This window comes from Monomorium pharaonis, chromosome 6, assembly GCF_013373865.1.
Source record: "Monomorium pharaonis isolate MP-MQ-018 chromosome 6, ASM1337386v2, whole genome shotgun sequence".
NCBI classification, from domain to species: domain Eukaryota; kingdom Metazoa; phylum Arthropoda; class Insecta; order Hymenoptera; family Formicidae; genus Monomorium; species Monomorium pharaonis.
The window spans coordinates 5952225-5970394 of NC_050472.1; the positions used below are offsets into that span (position 1 = coordinate 5952225).

Genomic DNA, 18170 nt, shown 5'->3' on the forward strand with positions numbered 1-18170 from the left:
TTACGTGGACCTTCGCCAGTAGCCCTATTATACCACATTTAATTTATTTATATTGTTATAACACATCTATTTTTTAGAGATGTGAGGTCCAACAAACCAGACCAGTTTTTTATTACTGCTTATTTAATGCATCTGATAATATAATATTAATGATATAAATACTAGCTAATTAATATACATTACTTAATATACACTACAAAGTTTAAAAGCATACAATAAAATTTTATCATAATATACAATGTATTATATTTTTATTTTAATAAAAAAGTATTTATAAAAACTAATTGATTATGTTTATTCGTTCCTCGTACGCGTTCCATAGTTGTCTTTTATATTCTAAAATGGCCTTTAAATAACCATGAGGCGATTCCGTGATACCTCTACCGACGACTGCCAAATCGGCACCAGCATTGATAACCGATCGCGGATCGTTGTATTGCTGATCTAGATTGTCACCGCTCTTAGACAGTTTGACACCAGGCGTTAACTGAACTAGTCTGGGTTGCGCTGTGAGATTAGATTGACACACGAGACCTACCACCAGATCAGAAGCTTCCTCCGCCATCAAGACCGCGCTCTTCAGATAATCACCGGTAGTCAGTGCACCTTTGCTCGACATCTCGGCGACAAGGAAAATGCCGCGCGGCTCGGTGATGTTCTCCCGACTTTTTTTAAGCGCGTTGATAACAGATGCGCCCGATACCGGATGCACCGTGATCAAATCGGCCCATTCGGCAATCTTGTACAGGCCATGCCTGTACTGTAATGATACCGTATTGCCGATATCGCCAAATTTACGATCTTCCATCAACAGAAATTTGTGCTGCGTTGCTAATTCTTTAAGCCGAAGAACGAAGCTCTCACTGAAATCCTCTACGACATCCACATGAGTCTTTAGAACTGCGATATGAGGCCCTGCTATGTTTGCCAATTCCAAAATTGCGTCCGTTTTCTTTAAATCGGCCGCCAAGCAGAGATTAGTTTGTTTCGATTCCATTAGCTCAAGCAGCTCAAAGGCCAATGGATTCGTCGTTAGCTTGGCGCGTTTACCATATGGCAGTTTCAATCTACCATCTGGCACAGCTACAAGTAAAAGCAATAGATAATAATGACTAAACTGTAAAGTCATAAATTAGAATGCATTATACTTTGCGTGTACAAGTTATAAAATAGATAATTTACCTTGAACGGAAATGCTTGGTGCCCGATTCGTTGCCAAATAATTACTAACGTCTTCGACTATTTCAGACGTAACCTTTCCAGCCTCGAGAAGATACTTCATGAATTGCGTTATCACAAAGAGACTCTTAACTTTGATCCCATGATTTTCGAGATTCTTTCTACCACCTTGTTCTCTATCGATAATCACATAGGCCTCCCTCACATTCAGGTTTTCCTTCTTCAAGGCATCGACAGTCTCTAAAATGCTGCTACCACTTGTAATAATATCCTCGATGATTATGCAGTATTCGCCAGGTGAAAAGATACCCTCTATTAATTTCTTGGTACCATATGACTTTGCTTCTTTTCTCTTCATTAACATGGGAATCTCTTCCTGCGCTGATATTAAGGTGGTTAATGGTAGTGCTGTATATGGCACACCACAGATTCGGGACACTTTGGTAGGGTTGTCTACCAATGTCCATAAAGCTTTTGACAACTTCAGCTATACAATAAAAATATGAATTAATATTATACACATCTCATAAGAGCAACTTCCACTAAATTTTAATTAAATTAATTCAATTAACAAAGTTGCTTACAGCAAAATTTTTAATCATATAATATAATGTCACTATTTTAATGTTTTTTTTATGCATCAGAAAGTTAATATTTTCTATCTAACTTAAAAAAGTAGTAATAATAAGTTAATCATCAATTAAGTTAATTACAATTTAATCAAGATCCTAAATTCATCAAATGCTTATACTCACCATTAATTTCGGATAAGAAATTATTATACGCAAGTCAAAATATATCGGTGTAGTTAAGCCGATTTTTGTCTTAAATTCTCCGAATTTTATGGCACGAATATCATATAGTTCTACTGCCAATTCCTTTAAGAGCGTTTCCATCTTGACTGTAATCATAACGGCTTATTAAAAAATTTTTCGTGCACAGTGTTAAACATTTGATTGCAAAACAAGTAACTTCAGAATGTAATATTCGACAAGCAAAAATTTTAATTTTTAATTTAATACAACTAGACACCACAGACGCGTGCTTCACGCGCGCTATGACTTATTTTTTACCTTTAAAAAATATATTACAACAATAACCATCTATATAAATTTGACAGCTCAAAATACAATCGCAATGACAGTTATTCTTGCAACACGAAGTAAGCGCAGCGTTATTGAAAAAAATAATAAAATGCGTACATTAATTTTTAGAAAATAGAAAACTGATTCTTACATAAACTCTATAAGAATCACTTATTTTTAGTTTTATGATTAAAACAAGTAATATACGAAAAGGTTTAAATAAAAATTATCAATATTTATAAAAATTATTAAAACGATGTCTAAAGATTAATGTTTTTAATTTGTTTCCATTTTAATATTACATGATATGAATATAATTATAATTCGAATATAAAGAAATTAATAGTGTAAATATAAATTAATCTATGGTTTTATTTACTTTAAGTAAACAAGAGAAATTAAAAAAATAAAATAAAATTTATAAAAAAAACATGTAATCTAAAAAAATTTGTATAAGTATACGCGTGTATATTTAATTTTTAGTTTTATTAAAAAATGTCACGAGAGATATTTGAAAAAAATCATAAATAGAAATATAGTAAAAAATGTTAAAAGAAATATATGAAAAGAGGAACATATCCTGAAAAGAAAAAATATTTGAAACTTCTGTTTTCTCGTCTGTCCCACTAAAACAATCATATGCTAATAACTTTGCAATTATTAAAAATTGTGTGAAAACTGATAATATTTCAAACGACATCTTACAATCAGTGTATTAGTGCATCTCGTGCTCCTATTAAAAATGATGAATTTCTATGCCAGATTTTGGAATCTTCAACAGAGATATTTATAAACTATCTTAGGTTTTGGGCAATTAGCCATCATATCGCTGTAACTGCTGTTAACGATTTATTAAAAATTTAAAAATTACATCTAAAGTTAGATTCATTGACATCAGATGCACGTAATATACTAAACAGTAAAGATGACAGTAACAAAATAACCAATCTGTCTCCTGGAAAGTACTATCACTTTGCATTAGAATCTAAGTTATTATTAAAATTAATTCAGAATAACTATAAAGAAGATAAAGTAAACATATCAATAAATATTGATGGATTTTTTGTAATGAAAAGTAGCGGAAACCCATTTTGGCCAATTTTGGTAAAAATTGATGATTTGAAACAACTTAGACCATTTCCAATTGCTGTTTATCATGGGGAAAGTAATCCTAATAGTAGACTACTAGTATTAATAATAATGGTTTTTTTTTAAGATTTTTTGAGGAAATAACACACGTGATGGCACGTGATTCGCAAGTGTTCGCAAGCAATTGTAAGAAGGTAGATATTCGATTCTCGTCTCTCGTTGTGACCACCGATCTGTAAGGACGCACGAATCCTTCTCATCTAACTTCTGCTACGCCTTTGATCTCATCTATACACTAGTCTTTTTTGAAGTGGATCGGCTATCTTTACTTTTTGAATCATCAATTCTGTCTTATAACCAGAGATGGGTAGCAGCAAATACTTTTGTCTTCAAATTACACATTCAATTACATATTACTTTTATAATTTGTAATTGAAATCCATTTAATTATCCATTATTTTCAGCATTTGTAATTAAGTTCCATTTAATTACTCATTATTTTGAGCATTTGTAATGGATGTCCAAAGTAATTAAATTACACTATTGTAATGTAATTACATTTGTGTGATTTAATTACATTTGCGTGATTTAATTACATTTGTGTAATTTAATTATATTTGTGTAATTTAATTACATTTGTGTAATTTAATTACATCTGTGTAATTTAATTACATTTTAATTTTTATTCAAATTGAGTTAACGACAAAGAGAACGTGAGAGTGTACATACTGTACATACTGCAAAAATAATATATTGTGTATCTAGCGGAGAAAGCGACATTTTTTAGACGATCGTGAAGTTTGCCTTCTGCTTGGGCGGCAATCATACGAGTCTGAAAGAAAAGCTTTCTCCCATGCATAAGATATTTTTCATAAGTTATGAACTTATGTTAACTCAATTCGAATAAAAATTAAAATGTAATTAAATTACACATACAGACGTAATTAAATTACACAAATGTAATTAAATTACACAAATGTAATTAAATTATACAAATGTAATTAAATTACACAAATGTAATTAAATTACACAAATGTATAAATAAATTACACAAATGTAATTACATTACAATAGTGTAATTTAATTACTTTGAACATCCATTACAAATGTTCAAACAAATTAGTAATTCAATGGTGTTTAATTACAAATGTTCAAAGTAATGTGTAATTAAATCACATTTAATTATTCATTGTTTTGAGCATTTGTAATTTGGTAATAGTCAATTACAAATTCGCCCATCTCTGTAAGTATGGTAATTATTTTGTTCATTTTCAGAAATTTATGAATCAGCTTTGAAGGCTGAAAAAGAAGCTGTCGCTTCATCAGAGTTACAACTTGGAATGAGAGTAGAAAAAAAATTAGACATAACAAATTTGAGAGTTACGTTGATTATCCTGGACCTCTAAAATTAATTGTGAAACACAATGAACTTGATAAAGCTAATATCGCAGGTTAATGCATTTATTGCATTTTACAATTATTGGTATTTTCATATTTATCATATAATGGAGCATCGCTGAGGTGAACATTGTCATTGTTTACCCGTGCCACTGAACGATATTTCTGTCAGAATCTCTGTAAAGTGTTTTCGAACCGAAATAAAAGGCATTCATTTTCTTGATTAGAAAGATGGCGGAGTGAGAGAGTTTGAAGTTAAGAGGCTCCGGAAGAAAAAAGTGGTGAGTGGTGGAGGAGAGGAAAGTGAGAGGTTGGAGTGATAAATTCGGAAAGAGGAGAGTGGAGAGTGTCAGGGCAATTGGAGGGAACGTAAAGGAGGATGGAGCGTTTAGAACAGCATATCTTCGCTGTACCGAAAAAGATTTTGAACGTTGTGTCATGGAATGGTTTAGATGCAAATGTACGCAAATAAAAACAAGAAAATGAAAGAGAAATAAAGCTTCCTAATCATCTTTCAGTGTAAGACTTTGTTTATAAAATATTTTAATTATAATAAAAAAATTTACCAAATCATATGTATACATGAACAGGGTAGATCAAGATCGAACTCTCCGAAAATAACTAATATATAATTAAAAAATATCAAGAAGAAAGAATTAAAATAAATATTGAAATGAATATATAAATAAAGAGAAAGGGTAAAGAATTAAATGATGAAATGTAACAAGATCAAAAACATTAATATTTAAACAATTCCTAATAATAATTTGATTGTAAAGAAAAAATAGATCAAATGTAAAACAGAAAACAGAGACCAATTCATATGCTCTGAAAATATTGCGATTTTTACTACATATGTTATTTTTTCAGCTACTTCACAATCGCAAGCAAAAGAGGATTTTAAAGATCTTTTGCACTCATCCGATTTAAATTACAAACAATGCAATACCATTTATTCAGAAAACGAGCGTAGTAATTCGACACAATTTGCTAAAAACAATGTAAAGGAAACTACATATAAACTATCTGCGCAATACGGGGGGGTATAAGCATAAGCAAATGGAAAATAGATCATAATTTTTATAATAGGCATGTATGTATGTATCATATCAGTAATTAATAATTTTGTATGGTTGCCGACGATACTTCATTAAAAAAATTCGCTACAAAAGCTTTGACAAATCTAAAATATAAGATAAACATTGTTATTGCAAATCTAAATGAATTAAATGATGAACGAAACGTATGTACAAAGTATAAAAACCAACCAGACGAAAAAAATGAAGAGGAACAAAATCCGTTTATCTCTATGTTTCTTATAAAAAACGACGGAGAGTTACGAACATTAGAGAGATTCTTAATGAACAAAGAAAATCACGCAAAGTTGGGAAGATATTTAGATAAATTTTAAGCACTATAAAATATACTTCTTATTAGTGAAACGGAATAATTAGTTTATGAATGTTAATAAACTGCTGATAAATTTAATGTAATTTTTATTATTTGAGATGAAAAAAACTTTTTTGTGAAATATTTTTGCATGTTGAATCCGAATCAGTTATTTGCTTTTCTTTACCATTTTCCAAGTATTTTGACATTTAAAGTTGATTATGATAAAGCATAAACTAATATAAATAAAAGCATATATGTGGCAAGTTACCGTAAGCAATTAGAGACTTGTACGATTTTGCTGAGACACACTTGGACATCTAGAAAAGGGTTAACTAGAAAAAAGTTCCAAAATGTTTGCAATCATCTCTGAACATTTTTCGTTCATTGATTCCTTCCTACTCGAAACAAAGTATCACATCAACAGGAAATCTAATAAAGAATCTAAAAGATCGGCCGACTTCTCGTAAAATTAGTTTTACTTCCGTGCCAAAGGACTCCTTATGCTGCGAGGTAAGAAGAAAGAAGATGAACGATGACAGGAAATCTCGTGCGTAAAATAAAAAAAAAAAGGCAAATTTATAAGACTACTATTAGGACACTTTCAATCGTGTCAAGTTTTACAATGCCTAAAAGAAAGAATCGTATCGTACATAATTTAGCTTAATTATTACAGTATTTTTGTTGTATATAAATGCTTTTTTGAAAAATATATAGATAATTTAATATAAATTTTGTACACATAATAATACATTTTATCTATAATTAGAAATTTTATTGGACAAAAATTATAGTAATTAAAAATACATGTTTAAGTACGCATTGACTTACAGTTCTCATAAAATATAGATTAGACAAAAAGGAATAAAATTTTTGCATAAAATTATTAATTTGCAGATATTCAATTATTGTTAAACTAAAATTGTAGAAAATCAAATATTTTATATAATTTTAAAGTTTTTATTAAAAATTGCATTTGCAAATTTGTAACAAAAATCAACCAATATTTTAGAAATACAATGAAAAAAATTAATATATTTTAATTCCGTTAGTTCCATCGATACTTGAACATTATTATACATCAATAAACTGTATATTAATATTCTTATTTATTTTTTATTACAGCATCTAAATTTTAAGCAATGTGCGTTGGGGCGCAAATTTTTATAACTGTTAGATCTTTTATTATTTTTATCTTTCCTAATTATAGATAAAATGTGTACAAAGTTTTTAATAAATCATCCACTTTCCGAACTATACTTTCCGAAGAAAGTTTAGATAAAAATAACTTTCTTCTTAGCCTTTAAAACAATATAACATATAATTATGATTACTTAAATAAGTGGAGCGAAGCATGGCTCGATTTACATTTAATTGATTGTAAGCGACCATTGATTCAATTATTGTTGCCACCAATTTGTGGGGGAGGAAAGATAATTTATTACTGTAACCAATTTGTTTAATTGGTGCTGTCACCAGTTTGGGGAATGATAAATTATCGCTGTAACCAATTATTATAACTAACACAAAAGAAAAAAAAAATATATATATACAAAAAAAAGGGGGTGGTTTACATTCGTCAGCAAGTCATGGGTGCTTAATTAAGTAACAAAAAGATAATTTCGTACCGAAAATTACCGAAGAAAAATTTGAATTGTGGTGAGATTACATGCGTTTCTGCTCTGCAGTCTGCGTCTAAATACGCGTGATGCGATAATTTATTGCGAAGCATTCGTACGAAGAGAGCTTCGTCGACCAGCTGAATAGATTCTTTAGCCCTTTTACACGCGCGAGCGAATTGCCATACGGGAATATTATGCCCGTCGTATTTGGGGACTAATTCGAGCACATCGCGAATATATGATTTCGAGTAAGCGTGTACGCTTGAGAATCCCGATGCGTCATGAGCGGGTTGCGCAGGGGAATACACGGCAGTAGACGGCGTTGGGAAATTTGGAGGGGCGGTTCTACCGGCTGTATCGCTAGGCGTCGATGCGGCAAACGCGGCGGCTTGGTTAATGGATAACGCGCTTGTGATGGCTTGCATCATGGTTTCGAGAAGTTCATTCCGGCGAGTCAATTCTTTTTCTTTCGCGGCTATTTCTTTAGCGCGCTTCTCGAGATTAAGTTGCTCGTCGGCCTTTGCGTCGGAGGCTCCGGCGTATTCAAAACTATGATCCGATTCGTCGTCCATTTTATTTACGTTGCTCATTTTTGCTATTAAATATTTATAAATTTTATAAGATCTAATCGTGGCTAATTAAGCGTCGGGCTTTTATTTAGCCGGTTTCTAAATACGTAAAAATTTTTAAGGAAATAGATTATCGTTAATTAAATCGCGTATTTTACTTTACTCAAAATATATTATTTTAAATAGTATCGTCAGGCAATATTACACGTAAATCGTGTCGATGCACTCATCATGAGATACCATTCAGAAAGTAAAAGAAAAATACTTCGTATACGCGAGAAAAAAAAAATTTTTTATTAGCTTGCTCCATTCTTTTCTAATTTAATTTGCGCGCGGCGTCGGTATGCAAGCCGAAACTGAAGGACGCGAGGCGAGGCGAAATCACCAGGTCGGCTGGTCCCTGATCGAGTCCGGCGTGGATGACGATGGGCTGGTCGAGCTCCTCGAAGTCGATGTTCTTTCGCTCTAAATGCGCCACGAAGGACGGGAACAAGTGGTTACAACGAGGGCACTCAGATGCGCGACGGTTTAGATCAAGCGGCTCGTCGCAAAAATCACACAAATATTTGCAGTCGAGAGAACTGATCTTTAATATATGCCGGATCGAAAATTGCGGCTTTAAATTAGCGCGACTGACGCATCTCACGCATATGTTCAAACCCGGATCCCCGTTATGGTAATTAACAAGGGTAGAACAATATGCAAGAGAGGCCCGATGTCCGAAAATCACGGCGGGAGGCGACACATGCGCCCTTGATGACGATTCTATCGTCGGCGGCGTGACTCTGCACATAGCAGGTCGTGACTGCAAAAAGAGAGAAAAAGCCTTAGATGTGTGCGCGTACACAAAAAAAAAAATATAATTTCCCTAACAAATAAGAAGGCTTCTTCCTTAGATAATTTTACGCCCTTACGGATTGGTGAATAATTTTGATTTATAAGAGAAATTTTACACGTATTTGATTTATCCCGTAGTTAATTGAAACTTTATTTTTCAGGTCGATCGCTTGATTTTATCCCACCGCTGTCACCAATTTGTTACGTCCGGCGGGGCCAAGGATCGAATTGTTTGGTTTTATCTATTTAGTTTACTATGATTATTTCTTATTCTCAACTCCGCCGAGCGGAAACAGAGAGAGACTAAGGTGCGAGACAGCGGATTGCGGAGTTAGAGAGTGAGAGAATTAATAGATTTGGTTCGGTTTAGTTCAATTTTATTTAAATCTCAAGATTATTCTGCTGGGGAGGCGGATCCCTGGGGCTGATGCCTCCAGGCGCACCACGACCGATCGGGAGTAGTCGAATGACTCTTCCGTTTCCGACTGGTCGGGGGTGCCGGCACGCGGGACTAGTTCGCACGCCCCTGGTACGTCCGGGGGCGCGGAAGACTCGCACGACGACCCTGCCGCGGTCTCTCGGGGAGCAGGCCCGCTGCTCCTCGTGTCCCTCTTCAACAGCTCAACAAGCCGCCTTAATCGCGCCCGTCGTCCGCCCCTGCGGGATCTTCCCATCTGCGGGGAAGAATGCCATTTCTTTGATTCTCTCAATTTATTTTATGTTTTCTATTTGGAAGTAAATTTCGCGATGGTTAACTCGTTAGTGAGAATTTAATTTCGCGTGTATGCTAGCGGGTGGCACGACCGACAGGTGCTTCGCGCGACGAATTCTAGCGCTGGGTTTACTAGGAAGCGTGGACAGAGTGCGGATCGAAGGACATATACCTCACACCATGAATTTGGGTGGAGGCGCCTAGTAAAGTAGCGGCGCCGTACTCGGCGTCCGCTCCGGTGCTGTCGGTTTGTCGGAACGCGAACGCGCGCCGACTATCCCGCGCCCACGCTAAGGTCTTTCGACTTTTGCAGGGCCGGTTGACGGGGAAAGGTGTACACTTTACAGCGCGCACCTTCCCGCACCGTTGACTGGAAATAAGGAAATGTGTAAACACAAAGCAGTAAATAACAAAAATAAATTTATCAAATCATATATATACAATATGAACAGGGTAAATCAAGGTCGAACTCTCCGAAAATAACTTATATATAACTAGAAAATATCCAGAAGAAAGAATATTGAAATGAATATATGAATAAAGAGATAGGCAAAGCATTAAATGACGATTCGAAATGTAACAAGATCAAAAATAAGATCAAAAAATTTATATCTAAATAATTCCTGTTAAATAATTTGATTGTAAAGAAAAAATATATCACACGCAAAACAGAAAACAGAGACCAATTCATATGCTCTGTGTAAGATTGAGAATTTATTAATAAAAATATTCAAACAATTAAAAATGGTAAATACTGTTAAGTTAAAAGTTTAAGCAAAGATAATGAATTAACAAAAGCTTTTAAGCAACTTATTAACAAAAGAAAAGGTCAAAATGCAAGCAAACAAATTAAGGGCCCCCGCACAGACTTTTACAAAACGCATAACATAAATGCATAAGAAATTCGATTGGTTGAAACAGTCCTAGGGCATTATCAAAGTTTAGTTCGTGTTTTGCTATCAAGAAGCATAAATCGCTACATTTTTTAGTCCTTATTCGGTAGTTACCGAAAAGATAATAATTACAAAGTAATGGTTTTTTACAAAGATTTATTGAGGAAATGAAAATTTTGCAAGAGAAAGGTTTGCATTACAATAACAAAATTCTAAAAGTAAATATTAATAAAATTTTGTGCAATGCTCCTGCAAAAGCCTTTATATTGTGTGTAAAATATTTTAACTCTTATCAAAGCTGTACGAAATGTTGGGCCAAAGGAACATTGATAAACAACAGAATGACTTTTCCAGAAAAAAAATTAAAAATTAAGAACAGATGAATTTTATTCTGGAACTGATATAGATTATCGCAAAGAGAAATCTGTTTTATGTGATTTAAAAACTGGTCTTGTTACAAAAGTTCTCCTTGATTATGTGCATTTGGTATTATTGGGCACCATAAAACGCTTGTTAAGTTTTGGGGTTAAAGAAAACCAAGAAGTTCGTTTAACAAAAACAGCTATTGTTACTATTAATAAAAAATTGAAATTAATATACAAATCAACTCCGCGTGAGTTTGCAAGAAAGCCTAGACCAATAATAAAATACAAAAGATAGAAAGCCGTTGAATTTCGGATTTTTATGACATATTATGAACTATGGCTCATAAAACTATTTTTAAGAAGACAATATTTTCTCCATTTTCTCTTATTGCACTGTGCAATTTGGATATTAGGATAAACGAGAACTAATAAAAAAATATATTAATTATGCAAACAAATTATGAACATACTTCACAAGCCAGTTTGGTGATTTATATGGACACAAATTTGTTATTCACAATTTCCAGAATATTGTTCATTTAACATCAGATGTCAAGAAATTTGATTCTTTGGATGCATTTAGTTGTTTTCTGTTTGAAAATTGCATGCATACCCAATCAGCAAAAAAATGTTTTTTTAACGTTTTTTTTTTATTGCAAAATACATTTAAAAACCGTTTAAAAAATGTTTAAAAAATATTTTTAAAAACGTTTAATCAACGGGATAGATCCTTTTTTATTCATTAAAAAAAATGTTTTTTTAATGTTAAAACAATATTATTTTAACATTTAAAAAACATTTTAAAAATGTTTAAAAAATATCTTTCAAAACGTTTAATCAATGAGATAGATCCTTTTTTATTCATTAAAAAAAACGGTTTTTTATGTTAAAATAATATTACTTTAACATTTAAAAAACATTTTTTAAATGTTAAAGTAATATTATTTTAACATAAAAAAAAACGTTTGTTATTAAAAATAAAAAAAAGTATTTTAGTCTTAAAAAATTCAAAATTTTTATATTCCGAACTTTATATTCCAAAACCGCTTGAGTGTAAAATCTGAAAAAAATATTAATCAGACTTAACTAGTTTTTGTATTGTATTTGCTAAATACTCATTTGTTTGTATAAACAATTTTTTTTAATTTCAATTTATGAATACAAAAGCAACAACCGGTAGTGTCTCACGTTGCGAGTGTTGCGACCATCAGCGTGCAATACATGTGCGAGAATATCGACCGAAATATCGATCGACACATGAATCGATATGCGCCAATGCGCGCGACACACACTGCGCCTGTGCTAATTAATAAGTTTTGTCAAATCTGTATTGCGTATATATCGATATTAGCATATGTAATACATATATAATATAAATATATATAATAAACAAATGTAAAAAAATGTGTTTTACATAAACGTTTTAACATTGTTTTATCAAATATTTATTTTTTGTAATTATTAATTTAATACATTTATTTAATATTTAATATTTATTTTACAATAAAAATTTAATTTTTTACATAAACATTTCAATATTTTGTAAATAACATTTTTCCCCATTTTACAATATTTAATAGTTACATTTATAAACATACATATTATATTTAATATTTTAAAATATTGTTTTAAAAATGTTATTTACATTAATTAAAAATTATAATTTTAAAAAACATTTTTTAATATTTGTTTCATATTTGTTTTATATTAAATTCACATTGGTTTTACATTAAATTTTTTTACATTTATTAATAATTTATAAATTTATATAATAAAATTAAAACAATTGTCCAAATTTATGTATTTAATATTTATCACATAAATCAAAATTAACTTCAGTACATATATCGATTATATTCATAGGAAATATCATATGTATAGCGTTGTAATGTAATAAATATTAACTTAATTAATATAAACAAGTGTTTTTTATATTTACGTTTTTAATTAGTTGTAAGTGTAAAATAAATATAAATTACATCTAAAATAAACATCAAATAAACGTAAAAAAATATTTGCTACATGTATGTTGTAAATGACTAATAAATATGAAATAAATGTAAAATAAATATAAAATAAACACGTTAAAAACGTTTATTTAACAAATGGATTTTAAATGTAAAATAGATTTTTTAACGTGTAATAAATGTTTTTTTGGCAATGAAAATGTACAAATGTAAAATCAATGAAAAAAAAACGTTTAAAAGATATTTAATAAACGTTGTCTGCTGATTCGGTAGCGTTAAAATGATGTTAAAAACATCCAATAAACCATTATCACAATTAATAAAGAGTTAATGAATTTGATAAATATGCTTGTCATACGACAGAACAAGAAATTTATCTGAAACAAGATGGTTTTTGTATGATAAACAATAAATTGATAGAACACTTTGCAGCAATTACTCATAAACATTTTCGACTAAAAAATAAAGAACCAAATTGCAAGTATTTGTTAAAAAATATACAATTTGGCATATTCGTTGTCTTTTACATTTTAAATTGTTCTTTTTTTGTTTTTCTTTGTTTTTCCAGCTTCAGGATAACGAACAAGTCGAGATGGGACAACTAACTTTGATACAATATATCACAGAAACGATAATTAATTTTGGAGTGCAGCTGCCTAGACTTTTCATCGTAATATATACTATTGGTTATTTTATTACTATATTTAAGTAATTCTATTTTAAATCTGTATTAAAACTACATATTAAAGACTGAAGAGTATGTGAATTAAAGATTAAGAAAAAATTAGAATAAATTATAGGTTTAACTGGATTAAAACAAATTAAATTTTAATTTAAAGAAAAAGTAAACTAAACTTTAATATATTAAATTAATATTATCTGATTTATTACATTTCCATGTTCAATTTGCATTCTTAATTTTTAGAATTTTTAGAATAATAAAACGACACCTATCTTCACAAACATCTGTCTTAAACCTCAGGGTTTTTTTTTAAGAATCCCTACGATTTATATTATAAATTATTAAAATGTTACATAATTAGTTTTATAAAATTTTAAAAAATGTAAGAATTGAGGATAACTTTATATTTAATAAATTTATATTCGAAATCAAATTAAAGCAACATCTTATTTCCAAATCCAATCGAAGATTTCAGAAATAAAAACAGTACGGAATTTTGTTCAAACAGAATATTCATATAACTTTAGATAAAAATTAGTCGCTTCAGGATGCATATCAAAAGGCAGAGACGAGTCTATCCAATGGAAAAATATTCTTTGTAAGCGTCTAAACTTTTTATTAAATTAAATTTATTTACAATTCGCTTTGGTATAAGCATTTATTTTGAGATAGAAAAAGGTCGGCTTTCGAAAATTGATAAAATCATAATAAATAACTTTACAACAAAAATTAATAGAATTACAAAAACATCTTACGTATTGCGACAAATTAATTATTAAATGCTTTTGGAGGACGGGGGAGAAGGAAAGAAGAGCGAGATATAGGAGGACATTGGTTTTTACGAATCTCTCACTGTCTGCATTCCACGAAATGCAAGGGTACGTTCCGTTTCACGCATGATACGCATGATGCATCGTTCATCCTTGTTGTTTGTCAAACGTTAAATAAGGATGAACAATGCATTATGCGCATCATGCGTTGAAACGGAACGCAGCCCAGGGGCTCGATTCTTGAATTCATTTGCAAGAAAACGTATGCGAAAATACCCGCTCTAACAGAAAAGTTGCAAGTTTATTGGTTAAAAGTCATACGATAGCCAATAAATTTCCAACTTTTCTGTAAGAACAGAATTTGCGAATACGTTTCTCTTGCGAATAAATTCAAGAATCGAGCCCCAGGCAACAACCTCGCAAATGCATCGTCCGCAAGCGGAGCGACGAATGAAATCATAGGAAAGAGCGCAGCGGTGTTTGGATCCACGGAAAAAAAAAGAAATCAACGGTCTATTGTTGATGTAAGTATATGCGCGGATTTCATTCTATCATGATTTTTTTGCGTATTGCGATTATATTTCGACTTTGGTTGCTCACAAAATTCTGCGTAATTAAATTTCCTGCAATCTTCTCTTTTTAATTAAAGAGAAAGAGATAACCGTGAACAGAGCACACATTATTACATGTATATTATTTATTACAGTTTATACATTATTAAAAAATATATATACACATAGTATTTCTAATTAATTTTTGAAACAATTATAATATGTATATGTGTAATTTATTGTAATAATATTAGTATCTAATGTAAAGATACATGGTAAATAAATAATTAAGTAAAAGAGTATAAAATATTAACAAGTATCATTACTAATTAATATAATTACTAAAAAGAATTAAAGATAAAGATGTTACGGTAATAGAATTATTCATTCAAAAATTTTCTTAACAAAAGTGATAATAGCTTTGAAAAGCTATTAATTCTCCTTCAAAAAATTAATGATGTAATTACTAAACAATTAAAAGACTACAAAGTTAAATAATAAGAGTAAATAATACCACGAAATTGCATTTAAAAATGAGGATGCTAATTTACGCGACAATGAATTTATCCTGTAAACATAATTCATCATAAATCTCATCAAGATCAATATAAATGTTCATTGAGATTTTTCGTAATCAACAAATTCAACAATATATATATATATATATATATATATATATATATTGTTATGATATTATTTCGATTAAACTAAAAGGAATGTATATACATGTATAAGAGCCATTATGAATAGAAGAGTAATGTGAATCATGCTCAAACACATAATAATCGAACGAAAAGTTTTACGTGTATCAATCTTAGTTTTGCATTATTAACAGTCATTATTATTCTATCATTCTTAGCATGATGACATACGACATTTTGAATATTGTGGATCTCGTTCTGGATATGTAATTATAAATTCATGAAAAAAAATTAATATCGCGGTAACTCAATTGACTTTAGCTTTCTAGTAAAATGTATTGAAGGGTAATTGAAGTGTTGAAATAAGTTTAATCGAGGAAATGGCGCTTTTGCCAAGTTCAGAGTAGCGAATGCTTACAGGCTCGAGAGGCACATTCGCGGAATTGCATCTCGCATAATCCGCAAACGCGGACGAAAGATGCATCGACACTCGGTGCGTCATCGCACGACTTATCGCTCGCTGCTCATTAATCCAATATGCCTTTTAGTTGAGAGACAGTATTAGTCATCCAAATAGAAGATGATATAGTTAACCGATCTACTTCACAGAATTAAATCAAAAGTCAAAAAAGGCAAAACGGAAAGAATTTAGTAAGAGGGATTCGTACGTTCGTATAGATCGGCAGTCATAATGCGAATATCTACCTTCTTACAATTGCTTGCGAATCACGTGTTGCCGGTGTCGCCTTCTTCTTCTTCTTCTTCTTCTTCTTCTTCTTCTTCTTCTTCTTCTTCTTCTTCTTCTTCTTCTTTACACAAATGGCTTTCTGTCTCTCACTCACATTTACTCACATTCACTACGTGTTACTCACGACTCGGCTCGACAGAGAGTGGCCAGTGGTGCGGACGGAGCACGCAGACACGGCAACGGCCCGCTCCAAACATTCTGGAAGGGGTCGTATTGTTATTCTCATCTCGTTCATTCCTATTATTGTCTCGCTCGCTCTCCAGGCTCTCTTGTGGCCATCTCGCTCGCTCTCATTACTTTCTCACTCACTTTCATATAGCCGTCGCTTCGTGTCATTCATGCGATTCCCGTCTGTGCGCACTCCATGGGATGTGGCGTATGCGCAGTGCGCACTGCGCATACGCCACATCCCATGGAGTGCGCACAGACGGGAATCGCATGAATGACACGAAGCGACGGCTATATGAAAGTGAGTGAGAAAGTAATGAGAGCGAGCGAGATGGCCACAAGAGAGCCTGGAGAGCGAGCGAGACAATAATAGGAATGAACGAGATGAGAATAACAATACAAAGAGGGGATGGGAGGGGGGGAAAGGCTCGAGCTCCTGGCAGTCCTGGCTTCTGTAATCATTTCGCTCTCTCTCATTACTTTCTCGCTCATTCTCATATAAAAATTGTCACGTTATCATTCCCTCGCTCTTATACCTTTCCGTTCACTCATATAACTATATTTAAAGACCAACGATTATAGTATAATTTTTTAAATTATATATTGCTCTTTATCATATATAAATTATATATTATATATGTATAATTATATATTTATTTAATTATGTGTTAAAAAAATTACTTAACTCACTGAAAAGGATCTTGCGTGTCTTTCTACATTAGGCGGAAGACACTGTCGCACATTTTTATATTTATATTTTATACACAATATTACAATATATTTTTAATTAAAAAATGCAATTTATATAAAGTCTTATATAATTTTTTAACAAATAATTACAAATTTAATATAAATTTATTACTCACTATTATTACTCATTATTATTAAGGTCGGTATTGCTTTTTAGTTTTTTAATCTATCCATCCTATGCTGTTCCCAATCCTATGCATCTGATTCAAAATAAACTTATTGTTTTAAGTAAATAAATAATGACTAATATTAATTATTTATTTTAAAAATTATTTAATTTTGCACTTTAAATATTCTTAAAATAAAAAATTATTTTATATATTTACGTTGAGTTAATAGTTAATTTTATATTATTTTGATACTAATGTATATAATTTTTTTGAAATTAATTCTCTTAAATTAACAAGTCACAAATTTTACTAATGTATAACAAAGTAAAATTATAATAATAATAAGATTTATTGTTCCCTTGCGGGGTACAACGAACTCCCGCTTCGTTTATATCAAAATCTTACAACTTATCTCTACTTAGCTCTACAGTTTAATCAGCCTACACGCATCTCCGCTTCCAAATCACACTCACTTCTTTGAGAGAGAGAGAGAGAGACCATTCATTCTTCCACTCTTCCATTCATCCGTGGACCTCCGTTTCCGCTGCACCAAATCTTCCACTTTTCTTTCGTTCTCTCACTCATTTCCCGAAACTTTCTCACTCTCTTCATCCACTCTCTCCCATTCATACTCATCGTCATCTT

At 31.4% G+C, this 18170-nt stretch overlaps 1 protein-coding gene across 2 annotated transcripts; it reads right to left on the bottom strand.

Moving 5' to 3' along the window:
- Positions 1 to 105: 105 nt before the first annotated feature.
- Positions 106 to 16716, bottom strand: LOC105840621 (uridine 5'-monophosphate synthase). 2 transcript variants are annotated; one of them, XM_036288477.1, is made up of 4 exons: positions 16455 to 16716; positions 1935 to 2080; positions 1183 to 1666; positions 106 to 1083 (listed from the first exon to the last, which is right to left on the bottom strand). In XM_036288477.1, the coding sequence occupies exons 2-4, from the start codon at positions 2073 to 2075 to the stop codon at positions 281 to 283; spliced, it is 1428 nt and encodes a 475-aa protein (XP_036144370.1). In that variant the 5' UTR covers positions 2076 to 2080; positions 16455 to 16716; the 3' UTR covers positions 106 to 280. The 2 variants fall into 2 exon arrangements, with proteins under 2 accessions (XP_036144370.1, XP_036144369.1); XM_036288476.1 differs by lacking the exon at positions 16455 to 16716 and having other exon boundaries at positions 1935 to 2540.
- Between the last annotated feature and the right edge of the window lie 1454 nt (positions 16717 to 18170).

Coding starts and splice junctions, on each gene's coding strand:
- LOC105840621 (XM_036288476.1), bottom strand. CDS start 2,090: ATGATTACAGTCAAGATGGAAACGCTCTTAAAGGAATTGGCAGTAGAA. Junction 1,667..1,934: donor TTTCTTATCCGAAATTAATG/GTGAGTATAAGC, acceptor TTTATTGTATAG/CTGAAGTTGTCAAAAGCTTT. Junction 1,084..1,182: donor ACCAAGCATTTCCGTTCAAG/GTAAATTATCTA, acceptor TTTTACTTGTAG/CTGTGCCAGATGGTAGATTG.